This window comes from Lepidochelys kempii, chromosome 9 (genome assembly GCF_965140285.1).
Source record: "Lepidochelys kempii isolate rLepKem1 chromosome 9, rLepKem1.hap1, whole genome shotgun sequence".
Lineage (NCBI taxonomy): Eukaryota > Metazoa > Chordata > Testudines > Cheloniidae > Lepidochelys > Lepidochelys kempii.
In genome coordinates this window covers 267,003-284,827 of record NC_136388.1, presented here as the reverse complement: position 1 = coordinate 284,827, position 17,825 = coordinate 267,003, and the positions used below count along the sequence as shown (strand labels likewise).

General features: G+C 42.8%; 1 protein-coding gene across 42 annotated transcripts in view; it reads left to right on the top strand.

The window, feature by feature from the left end:
- Positions 1 to 17,825, top strand: part of DLG1 (discs large MAGUK scaffold protein 1) — a 441,560-nt gene that overhangs the window by 339,111 nt on the left and 84,624 nt on the right. For 41 of the 42 annotated variants that reach the window (XM_073358919.2, XM_073358923.2, XM_073358918.2 and 38 more), the window contains one exon: positions 12,656 to 12,770. In XM_073358919.2, the coding sequence (XP_073215020.1) occupies positions 12,656 to 12,770 (115 nt within the window). Of the gene's footprint in view, positions 1 to 11,431; positions 11,590 to 12,655; positions 12,771 to 17,825 lie in introns of those variants that run through there. The other variant, XM_073358960.2, reaches the window with a different exon arrangement.

Below are 17,825 nucleotides of genomic sequence, written 5' to 3'. Positions count from 1 at the left end.
GAACTTTTTGAGGGTGCAATCTATCCCATCATCCAGATCATTGATAAAGATGTTGAACAAAACTGGACCCAGGACCAACCCCTGGGGCACTCCACTTGATATTGGCTGCCAACTAATCATCAAGCCATTGATCACTACCCATTGAGCCCGACAATCTAGCCAGCTTTCTATCCACCTTTTAGTCCATTCATCCAATCCATGCTTTTTTAACTTGCTGGCAAGAATACTGTGGGAGACCGTATCAAAAGCTTTGTTAAAGTTAAGATATATCACATCCACCACTTTCCCCATATCCACAGAGCCAGTTATCTCATTATAGAAAGCAATCCAGTTGGTCAGGCATGACTTGCCCTTGGTGAATCCATGTTGACTGTTCCTGCTCACCTTCCTCTCCTCCAAGTGCTTCAAAATGGTTTCCTTGAAGACCTGCTCAATGATTTTTCCAGGGACTGAGATGAGGCTGACTGGTCTGTAGTTCCCTGGGTTCTCCTTCTTCCCTTTTTTTCAAGATGGGCACTGTATTTGTCTTTTTCCAATCATCCAGAACCTCCTCTGCTTGCCATGAATTTTCAAAGATAATGGCCAATAGCTCTGCAATCACATCAGCCAATTCCCTCAGCACCCTCAGATGCATTCGATCTGGACCCATGGACTTGTGCATGTCCAGCTTTTCTAAATAGTCCTTAGCCTGTTCTTTCACCACTGAGGGCTGCTTACCTCCTCCTCATACTGTGTTGCCCAGGACAGCAGTGTAGGAGCTGACCTTGTCTGTGAAGACCCAAGCAAAAAAAACATTGACTACTTTAGCTTTTTCCACATCATCTGTCACTAGGTCCCACACTTTCCCTGACCTTTTTCTTGTTGCGGCTGCCACTGGACGTGGTTTCTTGTATTGGCTGTCACTGGACGTGGTGCAAGGAACGCCAGGAGCTGGGAGTCCTGGTGCCACAGGTGAAGAATACAAATCACACTATCATCACTCTGAGAGCTAGAACCATTCTGGAGAGGACCCTGAAGGGTGCCATCCGCTGACAATACGTGGAAAACCTGAAATGGAAGCCAGACCAGGGCAAGGCGTTTGAGGTGACGTGCAAGTGGGAAGCCAGCAACCACTTCCTCTCTGGTAGCAGTTTCACCCTATTTGCCAACTGGAGGTTCATCCGCAGTGCCTGGCTCAATGCGTCCCTTTCGAGAGCTTGGCAGCTGTGACACAACGCATTCCAAGATCTCCTGGCCACAGCCATCCCGCCACCGGTGGGGAAGGTTATCGTAAACTCCGTCATCCCCGGAACAGATAGCCAACTGCAACCAGACATCATCGTCACCAAGGAGGACCGGAAGAAGATCATAGAATCATAGAATATCAGGGTTGGAAGGGACCTCAGGAGGTCATCTAGTCCAACCCCCTGCTCAAAAGCAGGACCCATACCCAATTAAATCATCCCAGCCAGGGCTTTGTCAAGCCTGACCTTAAAAACTTCTAAGGAAGGAGATTCCACCACCTCCCTAGGCAACGCATTCCAATGTTTCACCACCCTCCTAGTGAAAAAGTTTTTCCTAGTATCCAACCTGAACCTCCCCCACTGCAACTTGAGACCATTACTCCTTGTCTTGTCCTCTTCCACCACTGAGAATAGTCTAGAACCATCCTCTCTGGAACTACCTCTCAGGTAGTTGAAAGCAGCTATCAAATCCCCCCTCATTCTTCTCTTCTGCAGACTAAACAATCCCAGTTCCCTCAGCCTTTCCTCATAAGTCATGTGTTCCAGACCCCTAATAATTTTTGTTGCCCTTCGCTGGACTCTCTCCAATTTATCCACATCCTTCTTGTAGTGTGGGGCCCAAAACTGGACACAGTACTCCAGATGAGGCCTCACCAATGTCGAATAGAGGGGGACGATCACGTCCCTCGATCTGCTCGCTATGCCCCTACTTATATATCCCAAAATGCCATTGGCCTTCTTGGCAACAAGGGCACACTGCTGACTCATATCCAGCTTCTCGTCCACTGTCACCCCTAGGTCCTTTTCCGCAGAACTGCTGCCTAGCCATTCGGTCCCTAGTCTGTAGCTGTGCATTGGGTTCTTCCGTCCTAAGTGCAGGACCCTGCACTTATCCTTATTGAAGCTCATCAGATTTCTTTTGGCCCAATCCTCCAATTTGTCTAGGTCCCTCTGTATCTTATCCCTGCCCTCCAGTGTATCTACCACTCCTCCCAGTTTAGTATCATCCGCAAATTTGCTGAGAGTGCAATCCACACCATCCTCCAGATCATTTATGAAGATATTGAACAAAACCGGCCCCAGGACCGACCCCTGGGGCACTCCACTTGACACCGGCTGCCAACTAGACATGGAGCCATTGATCAGTACCCGTTGAGCCCGACAATCTAGCCAACTTTCTACCCACCTTATGGTGCATTCATCCAGCCCATACTTCCTTAACCTGCTGACAAGAATACTGTGGGAGACCATGTCAAAAGCTTTGCTAAAGTCAAGATACAATACATCCACTGCTTTCCCTTCATCCACAGAACCAGTAATCTCATCATAGAAGGCGATTACTTCCCTTGGTGAATCCATGCTGACTGTTCCTGATCACTTTCCTCTCATGTAAGTGCTTCAGGATTGATTCTTTGAGGACCTGCTCCATGCTCATCATGGTGGACATCACAGTGACGTTCGAGAACAGGACCCCAGCCTTCCACGATGCCCGAGCTTGAAAGGTAGAGAAATATGCCCCGCTGGCCGAAACTTTGAGGGCTGAGGGTTACCAGGTCCAGACACACGCACTGATCATTGGAGCCTTAGGCGCATGGGACCCCAGTGACGAGCAAGTGCTGAGAGAATGCAGAATCAGTCAACGGTACACTCGGCTGATGCAGCAACTTATGGTGTCAGATGCCATCAAGTGGTCGAGGGACATCTACATAGAACACATCACTGGACGTCGGCAATACCAGGAAGGACGAGCTGGAGTGCAGATGAGACGTGCAGTCAGGAAAGTAACAAATACTTTCCTCATGGGTTGTATTTTCTAAATGGACAACCAACCTAATTCTTAATTACTGAGGGACAATCTCCACTCATTGGTATATTTTGCTTTCCACAACCAAATCTCTGTACTTTTCATGAGTGATGTACCTGAGTATTCAGATTCTAATATCTAAACTGCATTGTTAAATCTATTCACCTAAATTTGGATTATTGCTGATTATGTACTCTATGTGTCATATGACTTTTAAAAAACTAACTTTGTATTTGTGGATGATCTAAGCACTATACCCAGATGTACAGACACTCTTTTCCCAACCTAAGTATTACATAATTTTTTTAACGTTAGTTTTAATACAATGTTCAAATCTGTAGGGGCAGCACTCATGCCCCCTGGCACTTGCCCTTCCCAGAGAAGAGCAACAAAAATGATTAAAGGTCTAGAAAACATAACATATGAGGGAAGATTGAAAAAATTTGGTTTGTTTAGTCTGGAAAAGAGAAAACTGAGAGGGGACATAAGTTTTCAAGTACATAAAAGATTGTTAAAAAGAGGAGGGAGAAAAATTGTTCTTCTTAACCTCTGAGGATAGGACAAGCTGCAATGGGCTTAAATTGCAACAAGGGAAGTTTAGGTTGGACATCAGGAAAAACTTTCTGACTGTCAGGGTGGTTAAGCACTGGAATAAATTGATTAGCGAGTTTGTGGAATCTCTATCATTGGAGGTTTTTAAGAGCAAGTTAGACAAACACCTGTCAGGGATGGTCTAGATAAATACTTAGTCCTGCCATGAGCATGACCGGATTAATTTACGGGCAGCAGCCTCAGGCTAAGGTGGGAGCCCACAAAAATATCCGTAATTATATACAATTCAGTGGTCACCAACCTGTGAATCATGATCTCCGGGTCACTAAAAGTCCAGCAGTGCAGCAGGGCTCAGGCAGGCTGCCTGCATGCCATGGCCCCACACCGCTCCCGGAACCAGCCGGCTGCTGGCATGTCTCTGTGGCCCCTGGTGGGAGAGTGGCGGGAGGTGGCTCCACGTGTTGCCCCTGCCCCCAGCACCATCCCTGCAGCGCCCATGAACCAACCAATGGGAGCTGCGGGGGCGGCACTTGCGGGCAGGGGCAGCACATGGAGACATGCTGTCCCCCTCCCCTCAGGGGCGCAAAGAGACTTGCCAGCAGCCAGCCACTTCCAGGAGCAGCGTGGGGCTATGGCAGGCAGGCAGGTGGCCTGCCTGAGCCCTGCTGCACTGCCGGCTGGGAGCCACCTGTGGTAAGCATCTCCCTGCTGGAGCATGCACCTCACCCCTCCTCTTGCACCCCAACCCCCTGCCCCAGGTCAGAATCCCCTCCTGCACCAAACTCCTTCCCAGGCCCTGCACCCCAGCTCTCTGCCCCTGCCTGGAGCTCACTCCTGCACCCAAACTCCCTCCCAGAAAGAAACTAATATAACAGCTGTTCTAAGGTAAGAAGTAGGCTATTTTGAATGAACTTAACTATATTCTACATGTTTTAAACAGACATGCCAAACCCATGAAAAAAATGCAGAAATTGGGCTTGGTTTTGGCTTAATTGGCTTGTGGGTTGCTTGTTGGCTAGTTTTTCGTTTGTTGTAGCTTGTTGCTTCTTTTTTTTTTTATGTGCTCCCGGCAAGCAGGGTTAAGGGATAAGCAGGGGCAAAGGGGGGGAGAGAGTCAGGGGTGCACAGCAGGCCCACCATGGTCCCAGACTGCGTGCTGGGGGGCTCTAGTCACATACAGTGTTGTGGTTCTTAGGGATTGGCTTGTTTTGGCCTTGTTTTGAAATGGGATTAGCTTGATTTTTGGCTTATTGTGAAAGTCGGGGTGCTTATTTACCGCGTGAAAGTTAGCAACTGGTTTTAAGACTGAAATGTAATCACAGAACAGTCTTTGTTAATTAAAAGGCAAGTTTAGTATAACGTTAATAGCCTCGATGCCATAATTGTGATCATTTTGTTTTAATTAGGAAATTTAATTTTAGGAAAATACTTGTATACAGGGGCCCCACAAAATCTAATAGCCCCGAGCCTACAGAAGAGTTAATCCCGCTTTGGCCCTGAGTGCAGGGGACTGTACTAGATGACCTCTCGAGGTCCCTTCCAGTCTTATGATGCTCTGAACCATCTACAAACTCAAAACATATGATCCTGAAAAAAGTCTTCCCTCCGCATCAATGTGCTGGAACTCTGGGAGATTCAGCTGACCTGCAGAGCCTTTCTCCTGCTCCTGAAAGGGACTGCAGTACAGATCCTGACAGACCACTCCCTCTCAATTTGTATTAACAATTAAGAGGAATGCCTGCTCATCTCCCCAGTCAGGGAGCAATCAAGTTGTGGAAATGGTGCCATCGTCACAGGAAAAGTCCCCTGGCCCTTCACCTGCCAAGAGTAAACACTGATTTGACAGATTACCTCAGAAGATAATAGTCAGCCAACTAGAAGTGGACTCTCTCTTAATATCTGTAACCTAAATTCACCCACCCCGCCTTGCGTACATGCATTATTAGGGTCTGTAATTATGTGATGAAAGTGGGTGTCTAAAACGAATAAGCATTAAACTTAGGTATCAAAAGGAAAATATGTCCGTACCTGTCTGTTTTGCATGGTTTTTTACATATATAAAAATGTGGTCACTTATTATTAGGGCTCTCAAGCGGTTAAAAAAATTAATCATGATTAATCGTGAGAGTAAAAAATTAATTTCAGTTTTTATTGCAGTTTTTTTGTGGAGCAAGGGGTCGGCTGGGGGCAATGGGGTGAAGGGGAGGGGTCAGACCCCAGAGCGAGAGGCCAGCCTGGGGCAATGGGATGCAGTAGGGGCAGAATCCTTACCTCTTCGCTGGATGGAAGCCACATCCTCTCTTCTTTCCTCTTCCTGCCCTCTGGGGCTGGCTTGGGTGGTACTGCACCTGATGGTACACTGTCAGGGCCCCGCACAGCTGATTCCTCCCTACCCACCCAAAGGTATGCGATTAACAGGCATGAACTGTGATTAATTGACAGCCCTACTTATCATACAACAGTAAATGTATATCAGATGTCATGTATATTTCTAATTCTGTTTGTTCTGTTTTCTGTGGCTGTGTTAGTGTATTTTTGGAAGTCATTTAGCTAAATCAAATTATTTTCATTCCTCCTAATGCATTATTGATGTGGCAGGGGTTTCATTATCTGACTTGATAGTAGAGTACACTTCTCTTATGGATTTTTGTGGATTCATAGTCATAAGAGCATTATAAAAGCCTATGTAGAATAGAATTATTTCCATTTTACAGATGGGGTACTGAGGCACAGGATGACTACTTGACTTGCCCAAGGTCATACAGGAAGTCTGTGGTAGGAATCATAGAATCATAGAATATCAGGGTTGGAAGGAACCTCAGGAGGTCATCTAGTCCAACCCCCTGCTCAAAATATCTTCATAAATGATCTGGAGGATGGTGTGGATTGCACTCTCAGCAAATTTGCGGATGATACTAAACTGGGAGGAGTGGTAGATACGCTGGAGGAGAGGGATAGGATACAGAAGGACCTAGACAAATTGGAGGATTGGGCCAAAAGAAATCTGATGAGGTTCAATAAGGATAAGTGCAGGGTCCTGCACTTAGGATGGAAGAATCCAATGCACCGCTACAGACTAGGGACCGAATGGCTAGGCAGCAGTTCTGTGGAAAAGGACCTAGGGGTGACAGTGGACGAGAAGCTGGATATGAGTCAGCAGTGTGCCCTTGTTGCCAAGAAGGCCAATGGCATTTTGGGATGTATAAGTAGGGGCATAGCGAGCAGATGGAGGGACGTGATCGTTCCCCTCTATTCAACATTGGTGAGGCCTCATCTGGAGTACTGTGTCCAGTTTTGGGCCCCACACTACAAGAAGGATGTGGATAAATTGGAGAGAGTCCAGCGAAGGGCAACAAAAATTATTAGGGGTCTAGAACACATGACTTATGAGGAGAGGCTGAGGGAGCTGGGATTGTTTAGCCTGCAGAAGAGAAGAATGAGGGGGGATTTGATAGCTGCTTTCAACTACCTGAAAGGGGGTTTGAAAGAGGATGGCTCTAGACTGTTCTCAATGGTAGCAGATGACAGAACGAGGAGTAATGGTCTCAAGTTGCAGTGGGGGAGGTTTAGATTGGATATTAGGAAAAACTTTTTCACTAAGAGGGTGGTGAAACACTGGAATGCGTTACCTAGGGAGGTGGTAGAATCTCCTTCCTTATAGGTTTTTAAGGTCAGGCTTGACAAAGCCCTGGCTGGGATGATTTAACTGGGAATTGGTCCTGCTTCAAGCAGGGGGTTGGACTAGATGAGCTTCAGGGGTCCCTTCCAACCCTGATATTCTATGATTCTATGAAAAGCAGGACCAATCCCCAATTAAATCATCCCAGCCAGGGCTTTGTCAAGCCTGACCTTAAAAACTTCTAAGGAAGGAGATTCCACCACCTCCCTAGGCAACGCATTCCAGTGTTTCACCACCCTCCTAGTGAAAAAGTTTTTCCTAATATCCAACCTAAACCTCCCCCACTGCAACTTGAGACCATTAGTCCTTGTCCTGTCCTCTTCTACCACTGAGAGTTGTCTAGAACCATCCTCTCTGGAACCACCTCTCAGGTAGTTGAAAGCAGCTATCAAATCCCCCCTCATTCTTCCCTCTACAGACTAAACAATCCCAATTCCCTCAGCCTTTCCTCATAAGTCATGTGTTCCAGACCCCTAATAATTTTTGTTGCCCTTCGCTGGACTCTCTCCAATTTATCCACATCCTTCTTGTAGTGTGGGGCCCAAAACTGGACACAGTACTCCAGATGAGGCCTCACGAATGTCGAATAGAGGGGAACAATCACGTCCCTCCATCTGCTCGCTATGCCCCTACTTATACATCCCAAAATGCCATTGGCCTTCTTGGCAACAAGGGCACACTGCTGACTCATATCCAGCTTCTCGTCCACTGTCACCCCTAGGTCCTTTTCCGCAGAACTGCTGCCTAGCCATTCGGTCCCTAGTCTGTAGCTGTGCATTGGGTTCTTCCATCCTAAGTGCAGGACCCTGCACTTATCCTTATTGAACCTCATCAGATTTCTTTTGGCCCAATCCTCCAATTTATCTAGGTCCTTCTGTATCCTATCCCTCCCCTCCAGCGTATCAACCACTCCTCCCAGTTTAGTATCATCTGCAAATTTGCTGAGAGTGCAATCCACACCATCCTCCAGATCATTTATGAAGATATTGAACAAAACCGGCCCCAGGACCGACCCCTGGGGCACTCCACTTGACACCGGCTGCCAACTAGACATGGAGCCATTGATCACTACCCGTTGAGCCCGACAATCTAGCCAACTTTCTACCCACCTTATAGTGCATTCATCCAGCCCGTACTTCTTTAACTTGCTGACAAGAATACTGTGGGAGACCGTGTCAAAAGCTTTGCTAAAGTCAAGAAACAATACATCCACTGCTTTCCCTTCATCCACAGAACCAGTAATCTCATCATAGAAGGCGATTAGATTAGTCAGGCATGACGTTCCCTTGGTGAATCCATGCTGACTGTTCCTGATCACTTTCCTCTCATGTAAGTGCTTCAGGATTGATTCTTTGAGGACCTGCTCCATGATTTTTCCGGGGACTGAAGTGAGGCTGACTGGCCTGTAGTTCCCAGGATCCTCCTTCTTCCCTTTTTTAAAGATTGGCACTACATTAGCCTTTTTCCAGTCATCCGGGACTTCCCCCGTTCGCCACGAGTTTTCAAAGATAATGGCCAATGGCTCTGCAATCACAGCCGCCAGTTCCTTTAGCACTCTCGGATGCAACTCGTCCGGCCCCATGGACTTGTGCACATCCAGCTTTTCTAAATAGTCCCTAACCACCTCTTTCTCCACGGAGGGCTGGCCATCTCTTCCCCATGTTGTGATGCCCAGCGCAGCAGTCTGGGAGCTGACCTTGTTCGTGAAGACAGAGGCAAAAAAAGCATTGAGTACATTAGCTTTTTCCACATCCTCTGTCACTGGGTTGCCTCCCTCATTCAGTAAGGGGCCCACACTTTCCTTGGTTTTCTTCTTGTTGCCAACATACCTGAAGAAACCCTTCTTGTTACTCTTGACATCTCTCGCTAGCTGCAGCTCCAGGTGCGATTTGGCCCTCCTGATTTCATTCCTACATGCCCGAGCAATATTTTTATACTCTTCCCTGGTCATATGTCCAACCTTCCACTTCTTGTAAGCTTCTTTTTTATGTTTAAGATCCGCTAGGATTTCACCGTTAAGCCAAGCTGGTCGCCTGCCATATTTACTATTCTTTCAACACATCGGGATGGTTTGTCCCTGTAACCTCAACAGGGATTCCTTGAAATACAGCCAGCTCTCCTGGACTCCTTTCCCCTTCATGTTAGTCCCCCAGGGGATCCTACCCATCCGTTCCCTGAGGGAGTCGAAGTCTGCTTTCCTGAAGTCCAGGGTCCGTATCCTGCTGCTTACCTTTCTTCCCTGTGTCAGGATCCTGAACTCAACCAACTCATGGTCACTGCCTCCCAGATTCCCATCCACTTTTGCTTCCCCTACTAATTCTTCCCGGTTTGTGAGCAGCAGGTCAAGAAAAGCTCTCCCCCTAGTTGGCTCCTCTAGCACTTGCACCAGGAAATTGTCCCCTACGCTTTCCAAAAACTTCCTGGATTGTCTATGCACCGCTGTATTGCTCTCCCAGCAGATATCAGGAAAATTAAAGTCACCCATGAGAACCAGGGCGTGCGATCTAGTAGCTTCTGCGAGCTTCCAAAAGAAAGCCTCCTCCACCTCATCCCCCTGGTCCGGTGGTCTATAGCAGACTCCCACCACTACATCGCTCTAGTTGCTCACACAGGAAGTTAAACCCATGTCTCACAAGTCCTAGACTAATTCCCTAATCCCAGGACTATCCTTGCTCTCAAAAACTCACTGATTTCTCTTTGACAGTTCTTTCTCTTATAAACTACAAAACAAATCCAATTTAGCAAAGACAAACTCAAGTGAAAAACTGTTTATAAATTCATAGAATATTAGGGTTGCAAGAGACCTCAGGAGGTCATCTAGTCCAATCCCCTGCTCAAAGGAGGACCAACACCAACTAAAGGTACAAGACTATATGCTGCAAAATCTATAAGGAGAATTATTATAAGCAGTGTTGATATTGATAGAAGAAAACTATCCAAGACACTTAAACCCATTAATTGTAAAGATGTTTTGTGTCTATGACTTCTCATGTTCAAGATGGTGATTTAACACCAAATGAATTTTAGTTTAAGTTATGGTTATGTATCTCCTATTATAAAAAGAGACTATAATTTTATTGAATTATTATTAATAATTTTATTAATTATGCCTAAAGGCTCTAATTAAATTGAGACCCCATTGTGCATATAGGAGACAGCCCCAAAGAGCTTTCATTCTAAATAGACAGGACACACAGTGTGAGGGGGGGAAGGTACATTGAAGGAAGAGATTTGCACAGGATCTCACAGTACATCAGTAACTAGCTGGGAATAGAACCCAGCCGTCCTAAATTGCAGTCCAGTGGTCTTTCCACTACACAATGCTGCTTCCGTAATGTTTAATTCCCCCTCCCCAGTATTTTGAACTGTATTACTTTGAACATGGACAGCTTTGAACAATTACAGGAATAACTGCTGTTTATAGGATTTTGTTCATTTTATTGCAGAACTACTTCTGCATCTGAATTAGGGTTGGAGAACTATTCAAATCTGTACATCATCCATACCATTTAAAAAAAACTACTGACCACTTCTAAGGATCATCAGAATAGTTTAGGAAACCATTTGTCTATCATTATTGTTGTATGCAGTGTTGTTGTAGCCATGTTGATTCCAGGATACTAAAGAGACAAGGTGTAACAGAAGTTGGTTCAATAAGATATTACCTCACCCACCTTGTATTTCTGATATCATTATGGTTAGCATATTGGTTGATTAGACTAATAGAAAGCTATTTCCTACTTTGGCTAACAAGGTCAATATGCTATAGAAAAAGCCTAGATCATTGAATTTTCTCTTGTAAAATATTCCATGCTGCCTGTTCATAGATTTTGAAATGATTTTTCTCCTATCTATAGTTACACTAAATATCTTGGTTATTCATGACTGTATTTTTGTAAAGATTAATATTATGAAAAAATTCTATAGAATTTTAATGAGATCACTAACATAGTGTTTAATGTGGTTGTTGAAGAAACATTGTGTTATAGGGGAAAAAAAGAAAAGCTTATGATTTCTACATTGAGGAAGAGCTCTTTATTTTTCTTATATTTCCCAGGGCAAATTTGATTTCCATTGTGATGAGGGAGGAGAGAAGTAAAAAAAAAAAAAAATTCAGCTCAGTGACTGTGCCAGCATATCATAGCTCTCCCACTGTAGACTTGCCTTAATCTTAAGTCACGTGGTGTTTTAGGCAAGGTGGACAGTGTTGCTGTGGAACGTTTCTTTTTATCAGAAAGGTTTTAGAAGTGATCTGCAGATACTGAAGTGCAAACTAGTCAACTGAAAGAAAAATTGCCTTGTTATGACTGGACATTTTATGCTGATAACATGTAAGTACAGCACTTCAGAAGATGTTGATAATGAAGAGGATCCTATTATTTTACTGTCTCTATTTGTAGGTAAAATCAAATGCATTTAGCACAGTTATATTAACACACAGTGCTGCTTAAGAACACAATCCGTTTATAGTAGGATTAGCATTGTGCATAATTATGTAAATGGAGTCTGGTTCTAATAAGAATTACAAGTGGATCAAGAATTTGTAGCAAAATTCCTAGATAGTTTTTTTTCTTGTCTTTTACATTATTATTTTCCCTCTTGAACGTCACTTTAGGAAATTTGTTTTATATATTGCTCACTTCTACTGCTGAATGCGTTATATGATTTGGAACACAATAACTCCACATAATACCTATCCAATGCTATTTTCATTTAAAAACTACCATTTATTTAAGAAGTGACTTCATGTTACTAAGACAGACCTTTTATTAGGTTTAAAAGATAATCTTTTGTTCAATAGTCTTTTAAACACAATAATAATATAATGTGAGGTTTTCTTTTGGTTATGGGGTAAAGTTTATGTGGATTAATTAAACTTTTTTTGTTAATGCAAAAAGTGATTTTTGTATTTAACATGGTTAATTGTTTTCTTTTGTTTTAAATAAAAACAGTTGTCTTTACAGCAAAATTCCACATACATTATAGTGAATTACTGTGCATTGAAACCACCCATGTAATCTGTATGTAAACTGAATATTTAGATGTATTTGGTTTTTTTTCTGAATTCTAGAATCCAAATTCTGGAATCCAAATTCTGTTAAATTGATGACATCACAATTAGTCAGAAAAGCATAAATATTTTTCTTATTGAAAGAATTTTTCATTATTTCTTTTTATATTTCAAAGAATGCCTATTAATACCAATGTGTGTAACATATAATTTTCATAGCACAAAACTACTAGTAATTAAAATAGCATTTTAGTTATTTTATTTAAAGAGGTTTACTTATATTTTAAAATTTGATAAAAATAAATCTCTCAACATCTTACCAAATAACTTAATTGCTGATATTTGGGGAAATAAATGGTTCTTTGATTTTTTTCCCCACGTTACAGAGTACAGTCGTTTTGAAGCTAAAATACATGACTTACGGGAGCAGATGATGAACAGTAGCATTAGCTCAGGATCAGGATCTCTGCGGACCAGCCAGAAGAGGTCCCTATATGTCAGGTAAGCATTTTCCTCCCCAAATTTCACACACATGCCTTTAAGCTTAAATACTTTTGTTTCTGAATTCAAGTGTGCATTCTAGTGTTCCATTTATTCATTAAATTGCACAAAATGCAGATGTACAAGGGCTTCAGTGAAAATTGATTTGCAGAAAATGAAATATACCTGCAAAAAAAAAGTAACCATATGTATCAAGCAAATTTGTTGTACTTTGCAAAACTATGGTAGTCTTCACCTTCTCAGCTGCCTATTGCGGGCGGGGGGGGGGGGGGAGTATAATTTCACTATTTACCTTACATATTGAGAATATTTTGAAAATACTGTTTTCCTTATGATGTTATGTGAATACAAACTCATTCAGAATCAGTTTTCGTGTAACATAGTTCCTTCAGCCTGATTCAATTATATCTTAAGTTTATATTTAGAAATCTTAATTCTCCATTAGTGGTTTCACAGTTGGTTGTATCATAATCATTTCCATAGCAATCAGGAGAAGAAGCCAATGCACTGAAGGTAGTAAGCTATTTTACAAGCACTAATATCTTCAGTAAATTTGTACACATGGAACAGGAAGCACAAAAAATGCAAAAAGAAAATAGAACCATGAAAAGAGTTTCAAATTATTAGGAAATGTGTGGGTTTTTTGCTGAAATGCAGATTCTTAATATGCAACTGTGAACTGTCATAGCAGCTTACCATACACAGTGACATTCAAATTATAGACTTTGGTTACAAAAGCATGTGCTAAAAACAAATCAGACTTTATTTGACCTGTTCATTTTGTAAAGGGTGATATATCAATATTAGACTAGTACAGCAAATTTCTGGTTGCCCAGGGTAATTTTACTTAAAACAGGTGAATAAAATATAGCCAGTTTTTCATTATTATCAATAACGGTTATGAAGGATAGGCAAGTACATTTTGTGTTTGTACTAACAAAATTTCATGATTCTTTTGCAAGGCTGAACTGCTACAACATTAGATAATTAAGGCTAACTGACAAAACATTAGTGTTATTCTAACTGCTGCTTTTTTGTTTTCTGGTATTGTATCTACCCATTGCCCAGCCGTTCCTTCTGTCTAGTTCATCCTCCCAATTCTTCACTAAATTGTTCTCTCTTTATCCAATCAGACTTTTTTGAGAAAATAGTTCTTTTAGAGCAGTGGTTCTTAACCAGGCGTACGTGTACTCCTGGGGGTACGCAGCGGTCTTCCAGAGGGTACATCAACTCATCTAGATAGTTTCCTAGTTTTACAAGAGGCTACATAAAAAGCGCTAGCAAAGTCTGTACAAACCAAAAATTCATACAATGATTTGTTTATGCTGTTCTGTATACTATACACTGAAATGTAAGTACAATATTTATATTCCAATTCATTTATTTTATAGTTGTATGGTAAAAGTGAGGAAGTAAGCAATTTTTCTGTAGTAGTGTGCTGTGACACTTTTGTATTTTATGTCTGATTTTGTAAGCAAATACTTTTTAACTGAGGTAAAACTTGGGGGGTGCACAAGACAAAACAGACTCCTGGAAGGGGTACAGTAATCTGGAAAGGCTGAGAGCCACTGTTTTAGAGGGTATGTTAAATTTGTTTATGAAATTCAGGCTTTAAATGTAAAATTGGATGGAGCTACATAAAGTACTAAGACTAGTAAGCAGAGCTGAGTTAACAGACAAGGTAGGGTTTGGGATGAAGAATGAGGTTTTCTAAATCTTTGATTCCAGAACAGCTGTGTCCCTAAATTGTCTCAGAAAAGGTACCTTAATAAAAGAAAATCTTACACAAGTCCAAATTCACTACGACCAATTGTTTTGACAATTGACTTGGATTTATAAGTTCAGAATAATAAAGAAATATGTAACTGAAAATTCCAAGATGTCTTTTACTTCCACCATGTTTGAGAAAATAAATCCTCTTTCTCAGGCTTTGGAGCAGCATGAGAGCCCGTTCACAGCAATAGTGCCATTTATGCTCTGTTACTCTTTGATGGGGGGAAAATCTCTGATGACTCCATGCAGTCTTGGGTCTATCAACCCTTCCAGATCTCATATCTCTGCTTCATCAGTGCTGCTGATGAAGTCTTTGCAGAGTACATCTCCGTGGTACCCAGGAAATGAGGACCTTCTGCAAGGACTCCTACCACCCTTCTTTCCTTTCATAGAATCATAGAATATCAGGGTTGGAAGGGACCCCTGAAGGTCATCTAGTCCAACCCCCTGCTCGAAGCAGGACCAATTCCCAGTTAAATCATCCCAGCCAGGGCTTTGTCAAGCCTGACCTTAAAAACCTCTAAGGAAGGAGATTCTACCACCTCCCTAGGTAATGCATTCCAGTGTTTCACCACCCTCTTAGTGAAAAAGTTTTTCCTAATATCCAATCTAAACCTCCCCCACTGCAACTTGAGACCATTACTCCTTGTTCTGTCATCTGCTACCATTGAGAACAGTCTAGAGCCATCCTCTTTGGAACCCCCTTTCAGGTAGTTGAAAGCAGCTATCAAATCCCCCCTCATTCTTCTCTTCTGCAGGCTAAACAATCCCAGCTCCCTCAGCCTCTCCTCATAAGTCATGTGTTCTAGACCCCTAATAATTTTTGTTGCCCTTCGCTGGACTCTCTTCAATTTATCCACATCCTTCTTGTAGTGTGGGGCCCAAAACTGGACACAGTACTCCAGATGAGGCCTCACCAATGTCGAATAGAGGGGAACGATCACGTCCCTCCATCTGCTCGCTATGCCCCTACTTATACATCCCAAAATGCCATTGGCCTTCTTGGCAACAAGGGCACACTGCTGACTCATATCCAGCTTCTCGTCCACTGTCACCCCTAGGTCCTTTTCCGCAGAACTGCTGCCTAGCCATTCGGTCCCTAGTCTGTAGCGGTGCATTGGATTCTTCCGTCCTAAGTGCAGGACCCTGCACTTATCCTTATTGAACCTCATCAGATTTCTTTTGGCCCAATCCTCCAATTTGTCTAGGTCCTTCTATATCCTATCCCTCCCCTCCAGCGTATCTACCACTCCTCCCAGTTTAGTATCATCCGCAAATTTGCTGAGAGTGCACTCCACACCATCCTCCAGATCATTTATGAAGATATTGAACAAAACCGGCCCCAGGACCAACCCTTGGGGCACTCCACTTGATACCGGCTGCCAACTAGACATGGAGCCATTGATCACTACCCGTTGAGCCCGACAATCTAGCCAGCTTTCTACCCACCTTATAGTGCATTCATCCAGCCCATACTTCCTTAACTTGCTGATAAGAATACTGTGGGAGACCGTGTCAAAAGCTTTGCTAAAGTCAAGAAACAATACATCCACTGCTTTCCCTTCATCCACAGAACCAGTAATCTCATCATAAAAGGCGATTAGATTAGTCAGGCATGACATTCCCTTGGTGAATCCATGCTTTCCCACTGTCTTGCAGCAGAGCGACACTGTTTGTTTCCCATGTCTTCAAAACCCCTCTCTATTTATAGGTTGCTAGATATTATGGCCAATGGGGACTGCTACGATCATATAGTCTGACCTGCATAGCACAGGCCATATAGGACTTTCCTAAATTAATTACTGTTTGAACTAAAGGATGTATTTTGAAAAACATCCAGTTTTGAAAATAGTTAATTTATCCTCTCTCAAAAATCTGCAAGTTATTTCTAGTCTGAATATGTCTAGGTTCAACTTCCAGACATTGGATCCTATTATACCTTTGTCAGATAGACTGAAGAACCCCTCATTATAAAATTTCTTTTCCCCATGTAGATACTTATACATCTGTTCAAGTCTGATCAAGTCACCCTCAACCTTATCTTCATTAAACTAAACAGATTGAGGTCCTCTCGTCTTTCACAGCAAGGCATGTTTTCCAATACTTTAATCATTCTCATGGCTCTCCAGTTTATCAACATCAATTCTGAATTGTGGACACTGGAACTGAATACATTATTCCAGTAGCAGTCACACCAATGCCAAATACAGAGGTAATATAACCTCTCCCTACTTCTACTTCAGATTCCCCTGTTTATACATCCAAGGATCACCTTTATACCAGTATAACTGCATCCACACTAGAATCTGTACTAATACAACTACGAAATATTTCAGAGTAGCAGCCATGTTAGACTGTATCCGCAAAAAGAAAAGGAGTACTTGTGGCACCTTAGAGACTAACAAATTTATTTGAGAATAAGCTTTCGTGAGCTACAGCTCACTTCATCGGATGCATTCAGTGGAAAATACAGTAGGGGGATTTTATATACACAGAGAACATGAAACAATGGGTGTTACCATACACACTGTAACAAGAGTGATCAGGTAAGGTGAGCTATTACCAGCAGGAGAGAAAAAAACCTTTTGTAGTGATAATCAAGGTGGGCCATTTCCAGCAGTTAACAAGAACAGTAGGGGGGGGAATAAACATGGGGAAATAGTTTTACTTTGTGTAATGACCCATCCACTCCCAGTCTTTATTCAAGCCTAAGTTAATGATGTCCAGTTTGGAAATTAATTCCAATTCAGCAGTCTCTCGTTGGAGTCTGTTTTTGAAGTTTTTTTGTTGTCCATCTTCTTTGGAGCCCCCCTTCAGGTATTTGAAGGCTGCTATCAAATCCCCCCTCACTCTTCTTTTCTGCTGACTAAATTACCCTAGTTCCCTCAGCCTTTCCTTGTAAGTCATGTGCCCCAGCCCCTTAATCATTTCCATTGTTTTTTTGTTGTAATATTGCGACTTTTAGGTCTGTAATTGAGTGACCAAAGAGATTGAAGTGTTCTCCACTGTATTCATCTTCCACTTTGCAAATTCGAGTAGCGAATTACACGGCACTCTTAGCAAAATATGACCACTAAAATTATTCTAAAGTAATGCAATTTATTGATAATGTGTCAGAAGACAAAACAACAACCATTCAAAGCGGTGGTGTCTGAGGGCCAATTGATCTCCCACACAGCACTTCAGGCCACCCTCAATGCTGCGGATGCAGCCACCAGATCCATGGCCGTAACCATGAGGCATGTCACATGACGTACTTCTTCCTCCTTTCCCAAGGAGATA